This window comes from Leptodactylus fuscus, chromosome 7 (assembly GCF_031893055.1).
Source record: "Leptodactylus fuscus isolate aLepFus1 chromosome 7, aLepFus1.hap2, whole genome shotgun sequence".
Lineage (NCBI taxonomy): Eukaryota > Metazoa > Chordata > Amphibia > Anura > Leptodactylidae > Leptodactylus > Leptodactylus fuscus.
Window position 1 is genome coordinate 7739777 of NC_134271.1, and position 16527 is coordinate 7756303.

The 16527-nt window shown below is 44.2% G+C and overlaps 1 protein-coding gene across 1 annotated transcript in view; it reads right to left on the minus strand.

Moving 5' to 3' along the window:
- SPON1 (spondin 1) overlaps window positions 1-16527 on the minus strand; it is a 169023-nt gene that overhangs the window by 15723 nt on the left and 136773 nt on the right. The window contains exon 8 of the mRNA XM_075280902.1: window positions 5217-5418. Within this exon, the coding sequence (XP_075137003.1) occupies window positions 5217-5418 (202 nt within the window). The remainder of the gene's footprint in view (window positions 1-5216; window positions 5419-16527) is intronic.

The window sequence follows — 16527 nt, forward strand, 5'->3', positions numbered from 1 at the left end:
GGGTGATATGCTGGTTCCGGTGACAGTAACCTATCTATCTGCAGGACTGGGGTGATATGCTGGTTCTGGTGACAGTAACCTATCTATCTGCAGGGCTGGGGTGATATGCTGGGTCTGGTGACAGTAACCTATCTATCTGCAGGGCTGGGGTGATATGCTGGGTCTGGTGACAGTAACCTATCTATCTGCAGGGCTGGGGTGATATGCTGGTTCTGGTGACAGTAACCTATCTATCTGCAGGGCTGGGGTGATATGCTGGGTCTGGTGACAGTAACCTATCTATCTGCAGGGATGGGGTGATATGCTCTAAAAATTCCTCATTCTTTTTGGGCTCCAGTCCCCAGGGCAGTCCATATCAGAGCTTTGTACATGGAGTCTATGTGGTTGCAAAAAACGTCGCTACCTCTCCATACTGGGGACATAGAGACTCTATAGTGCACATGGGGGCTCCATCGTTGCCATATTATGGAAATATTTTTAATAACATGCCCCAAAAATTTCTGTATGATGGATATAGGAAGACCATACAGACTAAGTGGAAGTTCTCTTGGAGCCATAACATGGACGTCCATGAGCACGAGCCCTCGTTCCCTCCTGTTGTTCACATCTCCTGGGGTCTGGAAAGTTTCGGAAGTAGCCAAGTTTGGATCAATAAAATGAAGTCCAATTGTCCTGCCTTGGCCGACAAGGGAATGTCTCCGGCCCACCTGTGGCTCATAGTGTGAGATGATTGCCTTGGACCACTGAGAATAGACATTTTCTCCGCCGTCTCACAAGGCAGAGGATATGGCTGTATCTTGCTGATTCTCAGCTCTAAGGTCTTTACAGAGAGACAGAATTTGGAGTTATGTGCATTCGGAGACTCTCAGATCACATTACCGAAAAACAGAAAAGGCAAGACAGTTCTCGGATCAATATGTCTCTGAAATTCAAAGCAATTGCAGAAAGAAACTTGTATTCCTCGGCTCTAAACTAAAGGTCTATACATTATATGGGCTTCTCACTGTGGGGAGCCATAATTTAATCCTTAAAGGGACGGTCCAAATGGAAAAATTAGACGGTTCAACCATCTTATCTTGTTCTAACATAGTGAAAGAAGATGAGTTCAGCTTACTGATGCCTCAACTGGTACCCCTCCCCTATGGGTGCTCTTCTTATCCCTCACTAGTTGGACTCCAGCGTTCATACTCACCTTCTTTGGACCTCCTCGTGGTGACGTCATGCATCTGGAATCAATGCTAAGGCCTATGCTTGGTCATTGATCAGCCCATGTGACCAGGGTGGCCCAATCACAGGTCTCAGTGGTGACCCCTGGCCCATGACGTCACCAGGAGAGAGCCGGATTTCACGAGGAAGGCCAAAAGAGGTGATGATGAATGTTTTTGTCCTATTATACACTTCCACTAGGCCTTCTCCACCCATTATATCTCTATTGACCGCCGAGTATAATAATATACCGCAGTGCCAGTCATGGTGCCCATTTTAGCTTATCTGATTTGAATCCTCTATTGTTTGGTTCAGTTGGATATCGAACAATTTGGGTTATTCGGGTGAACCCACAAATCAGTTCTCCCATCTCATCTGCCAACAAATAGATTGTCCCGTTCTGGAGGACCTGTCCTGTCCTGCATTACATTGACAATCCATTGGTATGAATGGACGCTATGTAATACCTAATTTACCCTGTGGTGGCACTGTTGGGAATCTAAACACTTACTATCAGATTCTGCGAAGAATATGCAAATCTGTCTTCCATGATGTAATTACATCATGGAAGACAGATTTGCATATTCTTCGCAGAATCTGGTAGTAAGTTAGGTAGTATCAATTTAAAGGGATCTCGTAAGTCGTACTAACTACATCTCTTTAAAGGGATTGGCTAGTAGAATCTGGTAGTAAGTTAGGTAGTAATTAGGTAGTAATTAGGAAGTCAGGTGCCTCAGTGTTGCAAACCAATAGAGGGCGCTCACTGGAATGTGCAAGCCTGTCTTCCCTGATGTAATTAGGAAGACAGAATCTCAGGCCCAATAAAGGCTGCTCCCTTTAACATCATGCTCGACCTTCCAAGAGGCCTTTGTTTTGCAATGTTGCTGGGATTATTACCAGGTATAGTCTCTCAACTGAGGACGGCCGTGTCGATGTTATTGTAGCTCGTCAGCCCGGTGTAGAGAAGACTAACCTGGTAATTATTGGGACATATCACTGAGATTCTGTCATCCTAATTACATCAGGGAAGACAGGCTTGCACATTCCAGTGAGCGCCCTCTATTGGTTTGCAACTCTGTGGCACCTGACTTCCTAATTACATCATGGAAGACAGATTTGCATATTCTTCCCATTATACCAGATTCTGCCACAGAGTACAGATACATTGTAACCAGCTCATCATCGAGGGCATCTTCCAAAGGCTAGAGATTGTCCAAAGCCGCCAATCCCTTTAAAGAGATGTAGTTTGTACGACTTACGAGATCCCTTTAAATTGAAGCAATGCATCTCAGGCTTCTCCCAGTCGATGACAGATGTGAGACTAGACAACACAGATCCTTCATCTGATCCGTAACCTTTCACTAAAATAAACCTGGTTCTCATCTATAAAAGAAGGTACCTAATGGAGAAGGCTAACAAAAAGTTTGCGAGCGTTGTTTGCGGCGGATATTGTGTCACCTGCGATATTGTACACTTCTCATCTACGTCTTTAATGCTTTTCTGGAGATATCTGTGTACTGACCTCCGCTAATGTATTCTTTAGAAGCAATGCTCGACTTAATGTAGATGGAAATAAGCTGCGCGGATCTGGACCTTCTTCAATAATTCTCCTTTCATGTAACGTTCTAAATGGTAATGCTGCCGCAACGGCGAGATAAGTATTACGGCGAGATATCTAAACACTGTTTGACAACCTATTTACTAATGAATCAGAATTCTGTGTCAGTCTCCCATCTAAAAACCACTTGAGTTTAACCAAATACGCTGCAATAAAATCCATCTGTATCTGCTGGAGATGACCTAGATCTGTTACTCTGGTTACACTTTGAGTGATCGCTGTTGCTGTGATAATTGGAAAAGTATAGAATAAAAAAAAGCAACGTTTGTGCTATAAAAAAAACTACAACGTGTGGTATGTATTCAGGGGGACCGGAGGGCTGATTGATCAAGACTGGCATTTCGTACTCTGGTCTTAGCTAGAGATGGAGGAACCTCAAGAGATTCATTTTGATGGTTTGCCTTGGACTTGGTCTAGAAGGTCTATTATTATACTCTAGGGTCTCTTCTCTTCTTCTCATTGGGAGGACTAGGGGAGGTCAGTGTTGCCTTGCAGTACTAAGGTCCTGGGCTTGAGTCTGACCATGGGAAATAACTTCATGGAGTTTGTATGTTCTCCCCATGTTTGCATGGGTTTCGTCTGACGTGAAAAACATATACTGATCGGTAAACAGTCTTCCTGTAAAAGCAACTGGTCCTTGTGGGAGTTGGGGATGAGCGCCTGCACGTCAACCACTAACTCTCCGACTCCACAATGCCCCCTGTTCTTTGAGTCCTTTATTATGACTGGGTTTCAGTGGTTAAGTAGAGTCCACCAACAACATGGTGCTTGCTCCATGAGACCACGGACTCCCAACCTCAAGCCTAACTGTGAATAGGGCATGTAACATCACCGAAAAGAGGATGCCACAGACCACTGGATGCCCAGGAGAGGTGAGGCAAGGCGAGTAGAGTATAATTGTTTATCCTATTTGCTTCTCTTCTCATACATGTAGTGTCCTCCTGATAACCAGCCATGATGTCCTTATTGTGGGCAGGTTATCTTCTCATACATGTAGTGTCCACCTGATAACCAGCCATGATGTCCTTATTGTGGTTGGGTTATCTTCTCATACATGTAGTGTCCTCCTGATAACCAGCCATGATGTCCTTATTGTGGTGATGTTATCTTCTCATACATGTAGTGTCCTCCTGATAACCAGCCATGATGTCCTTATTGTGGTCAGGTTATCTTCTCATACATATAGTGTCCTCCTGATAACCAGCCATGATGTCCTTATTGTGGTCAGGTTATCTTCTCATACATGTAGTGTCCTCCTGATAACCAGCCATGATCTCCTTATTGTGGTCAGGTTATCTTCTCATACATGTAGTGTCCTCCTGATAACCAGCCATGATGTCCTTATTGTGGTCGGGTTATCTTCTCATACATGTAGTGTCCTCCTGATAACCAGCCATGATTTCCTTATTGTGGTCGGGTTATCTTCTCATACATGTAGTGTCCTCCTGATAACCAGTCATGATGTCCTTATTGTGGCCAGGTTATCTTCTCATACATGTAGTGTCCTCCTGATAACCAGCCATGATGTCCTTATTGTGGTCGGGTTATCTTCTCAAACATGTAGTGTCCTCTTAATAACCAACCATGATGTCCTTATTGTGGTCAGGTTATCTTCTCATACATGTATTGTCCCCTCCTGATAACCAGCCATGATGTCCTTATTGTGGTCGGGTTATCTTCTCATACATATAGTGTCCTCTTAATAACCAGTCATGATGTCCTTATTGTGGTCAGGTTATCTTCTCATACATGTAGTGTCCTCCTGATAACCAGCCATGATGTCCTTATTGAGGTCAGGTTATCTTCTCATACATGTAGTGTCCTCCTGATAACTTGTCCTCAATAAGAACATCATGGCTGGGTTTCTGTCAAGTCCTACAACCTAAAAAGTTCAAGCATTCATGGCCATCTCCATTGGCAAGTGAGTGAGACAAGACCCTGTCATTACTAAGATGGATAAGAGGAAATCTATAACTTTCTGCAACATTTTTGATTATTTATATCTGCAAAAATGTTCAACTTTCAGTTGTCTGCAGAATAAAATATGTTATGTTCATGGGAAACTCCATTAACTACAGAAGATATATCTAATTGAAGGTAACATCTCTTGGAAGATGAGATGAGTAATGGTCATGGCACAGACTGAGCCTAGTAAGCACTTAAAACATTGTAATAAAAAATACATTACACATTAATAAAAAGGAAGATGCCTGTAGAAAGATACGAGGCATCGAGGCTCCAAAACTCTTCTCTGGATTCTCCCTGTAAAACTTTACTGATAGATTTAGGACTGGTTAGTTCTATGGAGATTGGAAGCAAAGTTATACCAGAATGTTCTTCACAGAACCAAAAATGTTGAAGACACACAGCATGACAAGCTTCTTATAAATACCTCGTAAGTGACCCCACTGTCAGTGCCTGCATCCCATGGGATTAGATCCTGGACGACTCTTTGCACCCAGCCACATTCTTTGGTACAGAGATCCTCGGCAGAGAGTCCAACATTCCAGTCTGGGCTTGGACCCAACATGGCCAAGAAAGACATCAGATGTCGACTCCTGTCCACAGAGAATTCGGCAGATGGTGCGGCTCTCCTGTCCAACACAAAAACAAGACCAACAATAAATGTTCACGTCTTAGTAAGTTATAGAGTAAGAACGTATATGGAAAGTCTCTATTTATGTAAACAGATGTCAAGATGAAACTTCTGTTCTTAAAGGGATGCTATCATTAAAATCCCTTTTTTCTAACTAACACGTAGGAATAGCCTTAAGAAAGGCTATTCTTCTCCTACCTTTAGATGTCTTCTCCGCGCCGCCGTTCGGTAGATATTCCGTTTTCCGTCTTTATACAAATGAGTTCTCTCGCAGCACTGGGGGCGGGCCCCAGTGCTCAAACAGCACTGGGGGGTGTCCCCAATGCTGCAAGAGAACTCTCCAGTGCCGCCTCCATCTTCTTCAGGAACCGGCCTCTATGCACTGTCTTCTGGCCTGGCTTTCAATCTTCGATGCTTACCCAAGAGCTCGCGTAAATGGCCACAAAGAAATGGCCGCGTGCAAGTGCAGTCGACTCTGCCAGGGGAAGAGCCCATTGCGCATGCGTCAAAGATTGAAAGCCAGGCTGGAAGAAGAAGCGTAGAGGCCAGTTCCTGAAGAAGATGGAGGCAGCACTGGAGAGTTCTTTCACAGCATTGGGGACACCCCCAGTGCTGTTTGAGCGCTGGGGCCCACCGCCAGTGCTGTGAAAGAACTCATTTTCATAAAGATGGAAAACGGAATATCTACCAAACGGTGGCTCGGAGAAGACATCTAAAGGTAGGAGAAGAATAACCTTTCTTAAGGCTATTCCTACGTGTTAGTTAGAAAAAAAGGGATTCTAATAATAGGATCTCTTTAAACAGTATAAGTGCAGTGTGTAAGCGTTTCTATACACCTATTATAAAGATCAAGGAGTTGTCCGGGCTAAATTAAAATTTCATTGGGTACTAGGGCTGGGGTAAAGAAAATACTCACCTATCCCCTGTCCTCGGTAGGAGGAACCCCCTTATACTCACCTGTCCCTGGCCGATCTAGCATTCGTTAGGTCTTGTGCCGGTGGAAGATCCTGGACAATACATGACCATTGAGGCCAATCAGTGACCTCTGCGTCTTAAGAAAAGGAACCAATGGCATATGTGAGTGACATCACCAGTTGCTTTCCGGTGCCTACAGTGACCTCTAAGGTCTTTCACCGACATAAGCGTTGGACCAGACAATGGTGGAAGACTATAGGAATGTGAGTTTGTCCAGCCTCGTGCACAAGTATTGCAGCTCCCGGACAACCCCTTTAACATTTGCTATGGGGCACCTCTATGACATTTGCTTTTAGACTCAGCTGTACCCAACACATCTGACTCATAGGTCTAAGGAAAAGTACAACTCTTCTGAAATTGACAAGACCTAAGACGCCATAAATAACAAATCCATCTTGGCAATAAATCCCTAGATGCAATTTAGATCTAGCCACTATGTCGAAGTACAAAGTAATTAGGATGATGGGAATTTAGGTTGTAGACTGTCATTTTTCTTGTAGCGGAAGACAACGATAAAAAAAAAAAAAAAAAAAAAAGTGCAGAAAAAATGTCAAGGCGCGCGGCAAAACTTTAATTACACAGTGGGGAACAAATATTTATGAAGGCCAAGAAATAAATTAAAAAGATGCTCATTGGAGTGCGAGGAGTCTACGGCGCACTTATCTCACCAGACAAATCTAAAGGAGGTTAGAGTAGAACATTTTGTACTTGCAGAGGGTGCACAAAGGTAACCGTCGCTTCTTTACATCATCTGTCACCCTTCCAATGGAAAGTGGATGTTATTAAAGTCTCATTAGTGCTACAAAGTTGAAAGACTTTGGTGCAAGTCCAGAAGAGCTTTTAGATGTCAAGATGATGATCTCAAACAACCTGTATACACGACCCTGCAATAGTCTCCTAATAACCCCTGACAAAGGATATGTTAGATTTATGATCATGAGTCCGTCATATTCATGAGCACCGGTTTTCTACTCCATCTCTGGCTTCAGTAGTGTAAAGCATGGTTATCCTCATTGTGTTACGGTGTCAAAGCCCAGCGGGTTGAGGTATGGGTCTAGGTTTGCTTAGCTTGGAGAGTAGTGACCTTTAGACTGATCTGACATCTGATCTGAGGCTGCCTTAGGAGTCATTGTAGGTTCCATCAAGGATGTCCATCAGATCTACAGTAACGAATGGAGTAGTGGCCGAGCATGTCCTCCTGGGTGTTCCAATATCCAGACACATATAGAGTCAGAAGATTTTGACCAGTTAATATATTTGGTTCTTCCAAATTCTTCTATGATTTTGTAGCTCAAACGTCCCATTCTTCAAGAATCGTGAAGTTCGGCCACCATTTTGGTTTCAGTCTAAATTGGATATACTTTTATTATACTTTGGGGCTTCTTCATACCCCAGACGATAATCGGAGACCCATAAGAGATGCTTTAAAATCATAAACACAGACACTCAACTTTTCTCACCTCTCCAAGGTTCCGTTGAACTGTCCAATTCTCCAAGGTTCCGTTGAACTGTCCAATTCTCCAAGGTTCCCTTGCACTGTCCAATTCTCCAAGGTTCCGTTGCACCGTCCAATTCTCCAAGGTTCCGTTGCACTGTCCAATTCTCCAAGGTTCTGTTGCACCATCCAATTCTCCAAGGTTCCGTTGCACCGTCCAATTCTCCAAAGTTCCGTTGCACTGTCCATTTTCTACGGTGTTCCGTTGCACCGTCCAATTCTCCAAGGTTCCGTTGCACCGTCCAATTCTCCAAGGTTTCGTTGCACTGTCCAATTCTCCAAGGTTCCATTGCACCATCTAATTTTCCATCAATCTATTGCAGGCCTCTTTGGTCATCTTCTAGGCTCCTGGGGAGCCACTGAAGCTCAAAGAGACCTCAGAGTATAATAGTGAATCATGGGTGGCAAACCCCAAAAACTGGGATTAAACACAAGATTTTTGGGAAGAAACCTGTCTCATTACGAACTGGTTCACTCATCCCTAGCCACTGCCAGATTGACAACCTCTGTCGGAGGGGAGCGAGCGCCTATATAGAGAAACCGTTGTGACCTGAACATTCACCCAACATCTATCTAATGCGTTTGATCTGAATAGTGCCAAAAATGCCCCTTTTAATGCAAACTGTGCCCTTTTTTTGCAATCCAGAGAGACCTTTAAAAAATAGAATCAACTTTTTCCCATGTAAATTTTAGGGTTAATTTTTGCAAAAATTCTTCTTCCAAATGAACAAATGCCTCGGCCTCTCCCCCTGGAATCTACTCGCACGGGAAGGTCTGGCCATGCGGTGAATTCGTGCAGCCATTACAGTAGGCGGGGGGGCCGCGGCTCATCATTTGCAGCAGCAGATCAATAAAATTGTACTCTGCCTCTGTGATGAGAATATCTGGAGCCAATAAAGACGAGAGTCACTCCTGACAAATAATTACTTTTACAAAACATACAAAATTCTACTGTGCCCGGGCAATTAATCCCGTCTCTAATCTTCCTACTGACTTGTTAGCCACCGAGACCATAAACCTTGCCCAGAGGTAACATATTAAAAATGCATGCTAAGGTCTGAGCGGCCGACGTGTCCCACTTGGTTATAAACTATTTATTCCTAAATAGGTCTTCATTTTCAAAGGTTTGTTTCAATCCGTTCGTATCCTTTGGGCTTTGTCGCACATTACAAGGCAAAGTAATAGAATCAGTCATCGGAGTTAAAGGGGACACCACTACCTTCCATTTTTTAGGGTTTTTTTGGAGAGACGTTGGCTGCCAATAAAACTTGGGATCATCAGTGATTTTAGGGCCAATCCTAAGGGTGTTGTCTAAGGGGTCTTCATCCTTTCATCTCCATACAGGAATCTAGACTTCGCTGTAGGGAGACCTCTAGGTCACTAACTCCTAGAGTGCACCAAGGTCTCAGGCAACCATAGAGCGTGACTACTTCCCAAGGGCAGGTCTGGCAGGACAGATGTGGAGGTCAGGAACAAGCTGGGTCATCAACGGGTTACTGTTCTCGCTCAGCAGACCAGGAACAATGTAAGGAACACAAGCTGGGGTCATGCATGGTAAGTCAAGCAGTAGCCTGCACCTTTGCCAAAAGTGAGAGAACTAGGAACTTTAGCTCAGGTCAGGCGTGGCAAGTGAAGCAGATTCTCTTTAAGTAATAGGAAGACATTGAGGATCACTGGAAAGGGACCAGTGACATCACTTTACCGGTAACAGCTAAGACCCATGAGTGGTCACGCGAACGTCTCCTCTTCTGGCACCGTGAGGTCCATCACAGAAGTGAAAGGGACAAGACAACGGAGTGCCAAGGATAAGTGAGCTTTTGCTTTTTACACCCACCCTGGCCGCCCAAATCCTGGACAACCCCTTTAGGATCAAACAGCAGGCCATACTCTCTACAGACACTGACCAGTAGGGGCTGCTTGGAGATGCGAGATCAGAGGCAATCCTCTTGTAGAAGAGTGAAGAGGACACGGACATGCGAGAGACATGAGCTGTACCGGTCACAAGATGTCTTGTTACGGTATAAGTAACACGTAAGGGAGCAGTTGTCAGGATTATATCATTAGTCGGAGTCATCAGCATATGTTCTTCTCGCAGCGATGGAAACATGGCTGTGGCTTCATCAGAATTAATTAGAACATATTCATCTTTGTTATAAGTGCTGCTCCATCTGTCAGACACTTGATCTCTCTGAAAGACGGGGAGTATATTACAGGAGTAAATGCACTGGAGGCTTTCCTTGAAGTGCCCAATTAAAATCATGAATTTTGGGCAAAACATTAACAGCAGTAAATGGTTTGGGTCTCATTAAAATTTTTTACAAATTTTATGATGTTATCTCGTTATCGTTATTTTCCTCTGTCTAGCCGAGAGATAATGAGTGCATCTTCTCGATATCACGTTCTATTTAGATGTAACTTGTTACAAATTAAAAGGGAAACTCCATCTATTACGTTTGTATAAATAGGGCACTGGCCTTTTAACCCCTGCAAGGCCAGTTAACATAAACCTCTGGTTAAGGTCCGATCGTCTCCGACTTCCACCGATCAAGGGACTGGAATCTCTTGTTACCCCCATCTTAATGGAACAGCCATTACCCAACTGCACTGCTGTTCCATCCATCGCTTTGGCTATCAGTCCCGAGCAGATGACGGGAGCTTCAGTGCACCAGGTTGACAAGTGCTCCGTTGAGATGGAGATATAAGGGATGCGTAATGGCACCAATGGTGGAACACCCAACTTGGCACAGCCCTGTCACGGAGCTGAGGTATACATCTTCCTCCGGATGGTCTTTTGAATCAACACGGACGCAAGAGGTCAGGAGACAACAGCAATTTATTGTAATCCACAAAGTTAGTAGCCGGCGGCGGTCACATCAACCGTAATAACAATAAGTCCACAGAAGTCACAATCCAATGATAACTTTGGTTCCTTAGTCCTGTAACTAAATCCTGGCTCTCTGCAGAGCTGTGCACAGGCCGGCTAACACATACTAACTGCAGCTACAACTATATACTAAGACTGTTACACCTATATCTGTGGGTGGGAAGGGCTGAGTCACAGATCCTTCCCCCCTCACCTATACCAAGGAGAGCAGACTCCCTGTCTACTATGGACAATGCACCATCCAACATCTTCTTGGAGACACCGATCAGATTATCTCCACCCATTGTCCTCACTAGTTAGAGGTATTTGCATACAATGTGCTAACACACTAGACCCGAATCAGCCAACTACACATTGATGTATACAACAGTTTAGAGAATACATTCCACATGAAATATATATTACACATTGCCTATAGTATAGACTCTAACCATCCCGTGACAAGCCCCTTTAAGTAATTTGGAATTTATAGACTCTCATCTCTTGGTTGGTCATCAAACATGGCGGGTTGCAGCATGGGGCATTGCATTTAGCACAATAGGCTACTTAGTTTGTAATTTTTGATCTGCAAAAGGTGAGGTTCCAGCAAAGAGGGATCGTATCCTTAAATTTTATAAAGAGGGCACCCAGACCTATCTTTTCTTGAGGCACTGAAATGTCAACCTGGTATGAGCTGACATAGATTTCAGGGCAGGCGCAAGGCTTGGTGGAGCTAGAGTCCGAATTAGGAACCTTCTGCTAAATCAGGCACATCTTCTGCTGTTCTCCTATCCCTCACGGTGTGATGAACTTATGGTCAAGACTTATGGTCAAGACTCCATTCTAGTAAATATGGATGGTTTAAAGTTAGTCCTTTAAAAGAGTTGTCCAATGCCAATAAATTTTGTAAAAAATTTTTGTAAAAATTGTGCAAAATGAAAACTTCCCTGCCATTCCCGTACCACGACCTCCCTCCAGTCTCCGATCTTCTTCCACCAGTGAAGACATGTGGACCTGTGACTTATTCTAGAAGTTGTCGACACCACTGAGGTCACTGTTGTGGCCAGAGTTTGGCTGGCGTGGTCACCTATTGGGCTAACGTGCGGGAAAGAACACGATTTACGCTATCGTAGGCTGTTTTTCAAAAATTTTATGGGCTAAGTGAAGCTTCTCCTTTATGGTTGTGAGATGTTACTTGCACAGCTTTATGTAAGTTGCTTCGTCGTAACATTTGCCAGTTATGGATTTCCAGATGCAAAGTAATGAGTAAAGAAAACGATGAAGATGTTAAATTGCTGACAAGTTCCCTTTATGTATTTCTCGCGCCTCTCTTCTCTCTCTTGACTTTTTTTTTTTCTGCTGATCCAGGGGGTAAAAATCTTCAATTTTCGACAACATCAAAAGACAGTTTCAGCTCTGGATAAATCTCAGCTGTCTGTTACCTGATAAGGGCAACGGCAGAAGCCTTGGAACGCAGATCTGTTGCCATGGAAACAAATAAAAATGTCTACCTTTAATTTTATAAAACGCTCCTTTAAAAAAAAAAAAAAAAACATCCCAAAAAACAGGGAAACCTTTAAGCTGTTGGAGAAATACAAATAATGCAAAAAAAAAAAAAAAAAGTCCCATAAAGCTAAAATGCAGAGTAAAAGGGTAACGGAAACAAAAATAAACCTAAAAATAATAGAAAATTAATGAAGAAGCTGACGGCCATAACATAGTGATGCAGAGGCCGACACAATCCGATTGTCAGCACAGCTGCCAGTGACCATTGGCAGCCGACACTGAATACTGGACAGGGATTTGCTTGGATGCCAATGTAAATGAATTTTATTTTTTCTATGATAATTACCAATGTTATTACTCCTTTCGTTGCATTTACATGGAAATGTGTTCAAATGACATTATTGCACTGAATTTAAAGGGAGTCGCCAGAACCAGCATATCACCCCAGCCCTGCAGATAGATAGGTTAGTGTCGCAAGACCCAAGGTATCCAAAGAGATAGTTTGCACACCCTAACCTATCTACCTGCAGGGCTGGGGTGATATGCTGGGTCTGGTGACAGTAACCTATCTATCTGCAGGGCTGGGGTGATATGCTGGATCTGGTGACAGTAACCTATCTATCTGCAGGACTGGGTGATATGCTGGTTCTGGTGACAGTAACCTATCTATCTGCAGGACTGGGTGATATGCTGGTTCTGGTGACAGTAACCTGTCTATCTGCAGGGCTGGGGTGATATGCTGGATCTGGTGACAGTAACCTATCTATCTGCAGGGCTGGGGTGATATGCTGGTTCTGGTGACAGTAACCTATCTATCTGCAGGGTTGGGGTGATATGCTGGTTCTGGTGACAGTAACCTATCTATCTGCAGGGCTGGGGTGATATGCTGGCTCTGGTGACAGTAACCTATCTATCTGCAGGGCTGGGGTGATATGCTGGCTCTGGTGACAGTAACCTATCTATCTGCAGGGCTGGGGTGATATGCTGGCTCTGGTGACAGTAACCTATCTATCTGCAGGACTGGGTGATATGCTGGTTCTGGTGACAGTAACCTATCTATCTGCAGGACTGGGGTGATATGCTGGATCTGGTGACAGTAACCTATCTATCTGCAGGGCTGGGGTGATATGCTGGTTCTGGTGACACTAACCTATCTATCTGCAGGGCTGGGGTGATATGCTGGGTCTGGTGACAGTAACCTATCTATCTGCAGGGCTGGGGTGATATGCTGGTTCTGGTGACAGTAACCTATCTATCTGCAGGGCTGGGGTGATATGCTGGTTCTGGTGACAGTAACCTATCTATCTGCAGGGCTGGGGTGATATGCTGGTTCTGGTGACAGTAACCTATCTATCTGCAGGGCTGGGGTGATATGCTGGCTCTGGTGACAGTAACCTATCTATCTGCAGGACTGGGTGATATGCTGGTTCTGGTGACAGTAACCTATCTATCTGCAGGGCTGGGGTGATATGCTGGCTCTGGTGACAGTAACCTATCTATCTGCAGGGCTGGGGTGATATGCTGGCTCTGGTGACAGTAACCTATCTATCTGCAGGACTGGGTGATATGCTGGTTCTGGTGACAGTAACCTATCTATCTGCAGGACTGGGGTGATATGCTGGATCTGGTGACAGTAACCTATCTATCTGCAGGGCTGGGGTGATATGCTGGTTCTGGTGACACTAACCTATCTATCTGCAGGGCTGGGGTGATATGCTGGTTCTGGTGACAGTAACCTATCTATCTGCAGGACTGGGGTGATATGCTGGGTCTGGTGACAGTAACCTATCTATCTGCAGGGCTGGGGTGATATGCTGGGTCTGGTGACAGTAACCTATCTATCTGCAGGGCTGGGGTGATATGCTGGTTCTGGTGACAGTAACCTATCTATCTGCAGGGCTGGGGTGATATGCTGGTTCTGGTGACAGTAACCTATCTATCTGCAGGGCTGGGGTGATATGCTGGTTCTGGTGACAGTAACCTATCTATCTGCAGGGCTGGGGTGATATGCTGGTGCTGGTGACAGTAACCTATCTATCTGCAGGGCTGGGGTGATATGCTGGTGCTGGTGACAGTAACCTATCTATCTGCAGGGCTGGGGTGATATGCTGGTTCTGGTGACAGCAACCTATCTATCTGCAGGGCTGGGGTGATATGCTGGTTCTGGTGACAGTAACCTATCTATCTGCAGGGCTGGGGTGATGTGCTGGTTCTGGTGACAGTAACCTATCTATCTGCAGGGCTGGGGTGATGTGCTGGTTCTGGTGACAGTAACCTATCTATCTGCAGGGCTGGGGTGATATGCTGGTTCTGGTGACAGTAACCTATCTATCTGCAGGGCTGGGGTGATATGCTGGTTCTGGTGACAGTAACCTATCTATCTGCAGGGCTGGGGTGATGTGCTGGTTCTGGTGACAGTAACCTATCTATCTGCAGGGCTGGGGTGATATGCTGGGTCTGGTGACAGTAACCTATCTATCTGCAGGGCTGTGGTGATATGCTGGGTTTTGGTAAAAAAAAAAAAAAAACTCCCTTTAAATGTAACATATCATAAAGACAAGCCCACTGTCATGGTGCCAAAAGACCCTGTCAAGATGACATTTAAAGGAGTACTCTGAGGACATATATAAGTACAGTATATCTGTTGGATATATAATATATACATCAGGTTAGTGTTAGTGCAGCCTCTTCAATACTTATCAGCAGATCACCAGACATATGTAAAGTCGTTGTGTTTGGTATTGTATCCAATTGACTAGAATGGGCCAGAGCTGAGTTGCGTTCAGGCCATGTGAACTAGCCTATAATGAATGTATTTTACCTCTACAAAGACATCCACCCCCCCCCCACCCCCCATAAAACTTTCTCATTCCCCATTTTATGAGCCTGAAATTCTAATTTGTTCTTAAACTACAGACAACTTTTTGCAACCCAATATGGCTCCCCTCCCGCTGCGTTCCCATCCTCACATTTCACACGCATTTAATTAAATCTCAATATTCTGCGAATCACCACTGAGCCGATAAAGAAAGGTTGACGCCGGAAGAAAGTCTTTCCTCTCCAATCTCCGAGCGCCACCCGCGGCACCGCCAATGCCTAGATCAGACTCTATCTGCCAACAACACCCGTGGCATTACATCTTTTTGTTTTTGAGCGTTTCTTTCTCCTTCGCATGTTTTGATCTATAGAAAGGGAGATCTGTAAATCCCTTCTACGCTTCGTCGTCGCTCCCCTTCAAGCCGGGAGATGAATAGTCGCGGCCTAATTAATTGAGCAAAACAACAATTTGCAATCTAATTTGTCCTTTCATGATTAACACTTTTATCAATCGGTTCTGCGGATAGAAAAACATTAATTGAAGAGCCGGGCAGTGCGGTTTGCAGCGAGGTCATTTTGGCATCTTAATGAATCGTATGAGTGAAATGTTTTTAACCCAAATGAACGACCTTTGCACTTATTAATAATGTGTTTTTTGGAAAATGCAAAAAAAAAAAAGCCGAGAAAACGAATGAGCTTTTCGTTTCCTTCAACTTTCCATTTCGAAGGCAAATAAAGAAATCCAGAATGGGCGAGTTTTCCTTGGTTTCCGTTCAACACATTCCGTCGAGAGGTCAGAAATCAAAGGGAGAATTCTGGAGCGCCGCTCGACTGCGGAACTTTGAAGAATGGAATAAAAGTTTCCTTAGGAGACCACATCCTAACGAGGAGATTAGGAAGACGGCCAAGAAGACCACAGACATGGGCGAAGATTGCAGGAACGGGAAGCGAGAGACGGATCTCCTGAGGATATTTTGTAAAGGAATACCCGGAGACGTAGAGAATGTTACATCGGAGCCCTGGCGACCAAGAGGATGGTCGAAAGGAAATTAAATGTCAGATACTTTGTTGCAACTGGGTTGGGAATCATTATGGTGGGTGACTTAAAGGTGATGAGCAATGTAGTGTTTCCAAATGTCAGAGGGGTGAGGGATATGGGAAAAACCAAGAACCTTGGACCATATTGTTCCAAAGTTTTGTGCTCGAGTCCTAGATAATAAACATCGGTCATTTATCTTCCTTGGTAATGCTATATATCAACAATATAGAACATGGACAATGGAATCATTACATATATATATATATATATATATATATATATATATATATATCAGAAGACTTGAAGTCGGAAGGAAGTTTGTGAGAATATAAAACCATGAGGCCAAGTAGTTTTGCACAGGTCTTAAATTTGTAGGTGGAATCTGATATTGTAACGTCCACAACTGCCGGAG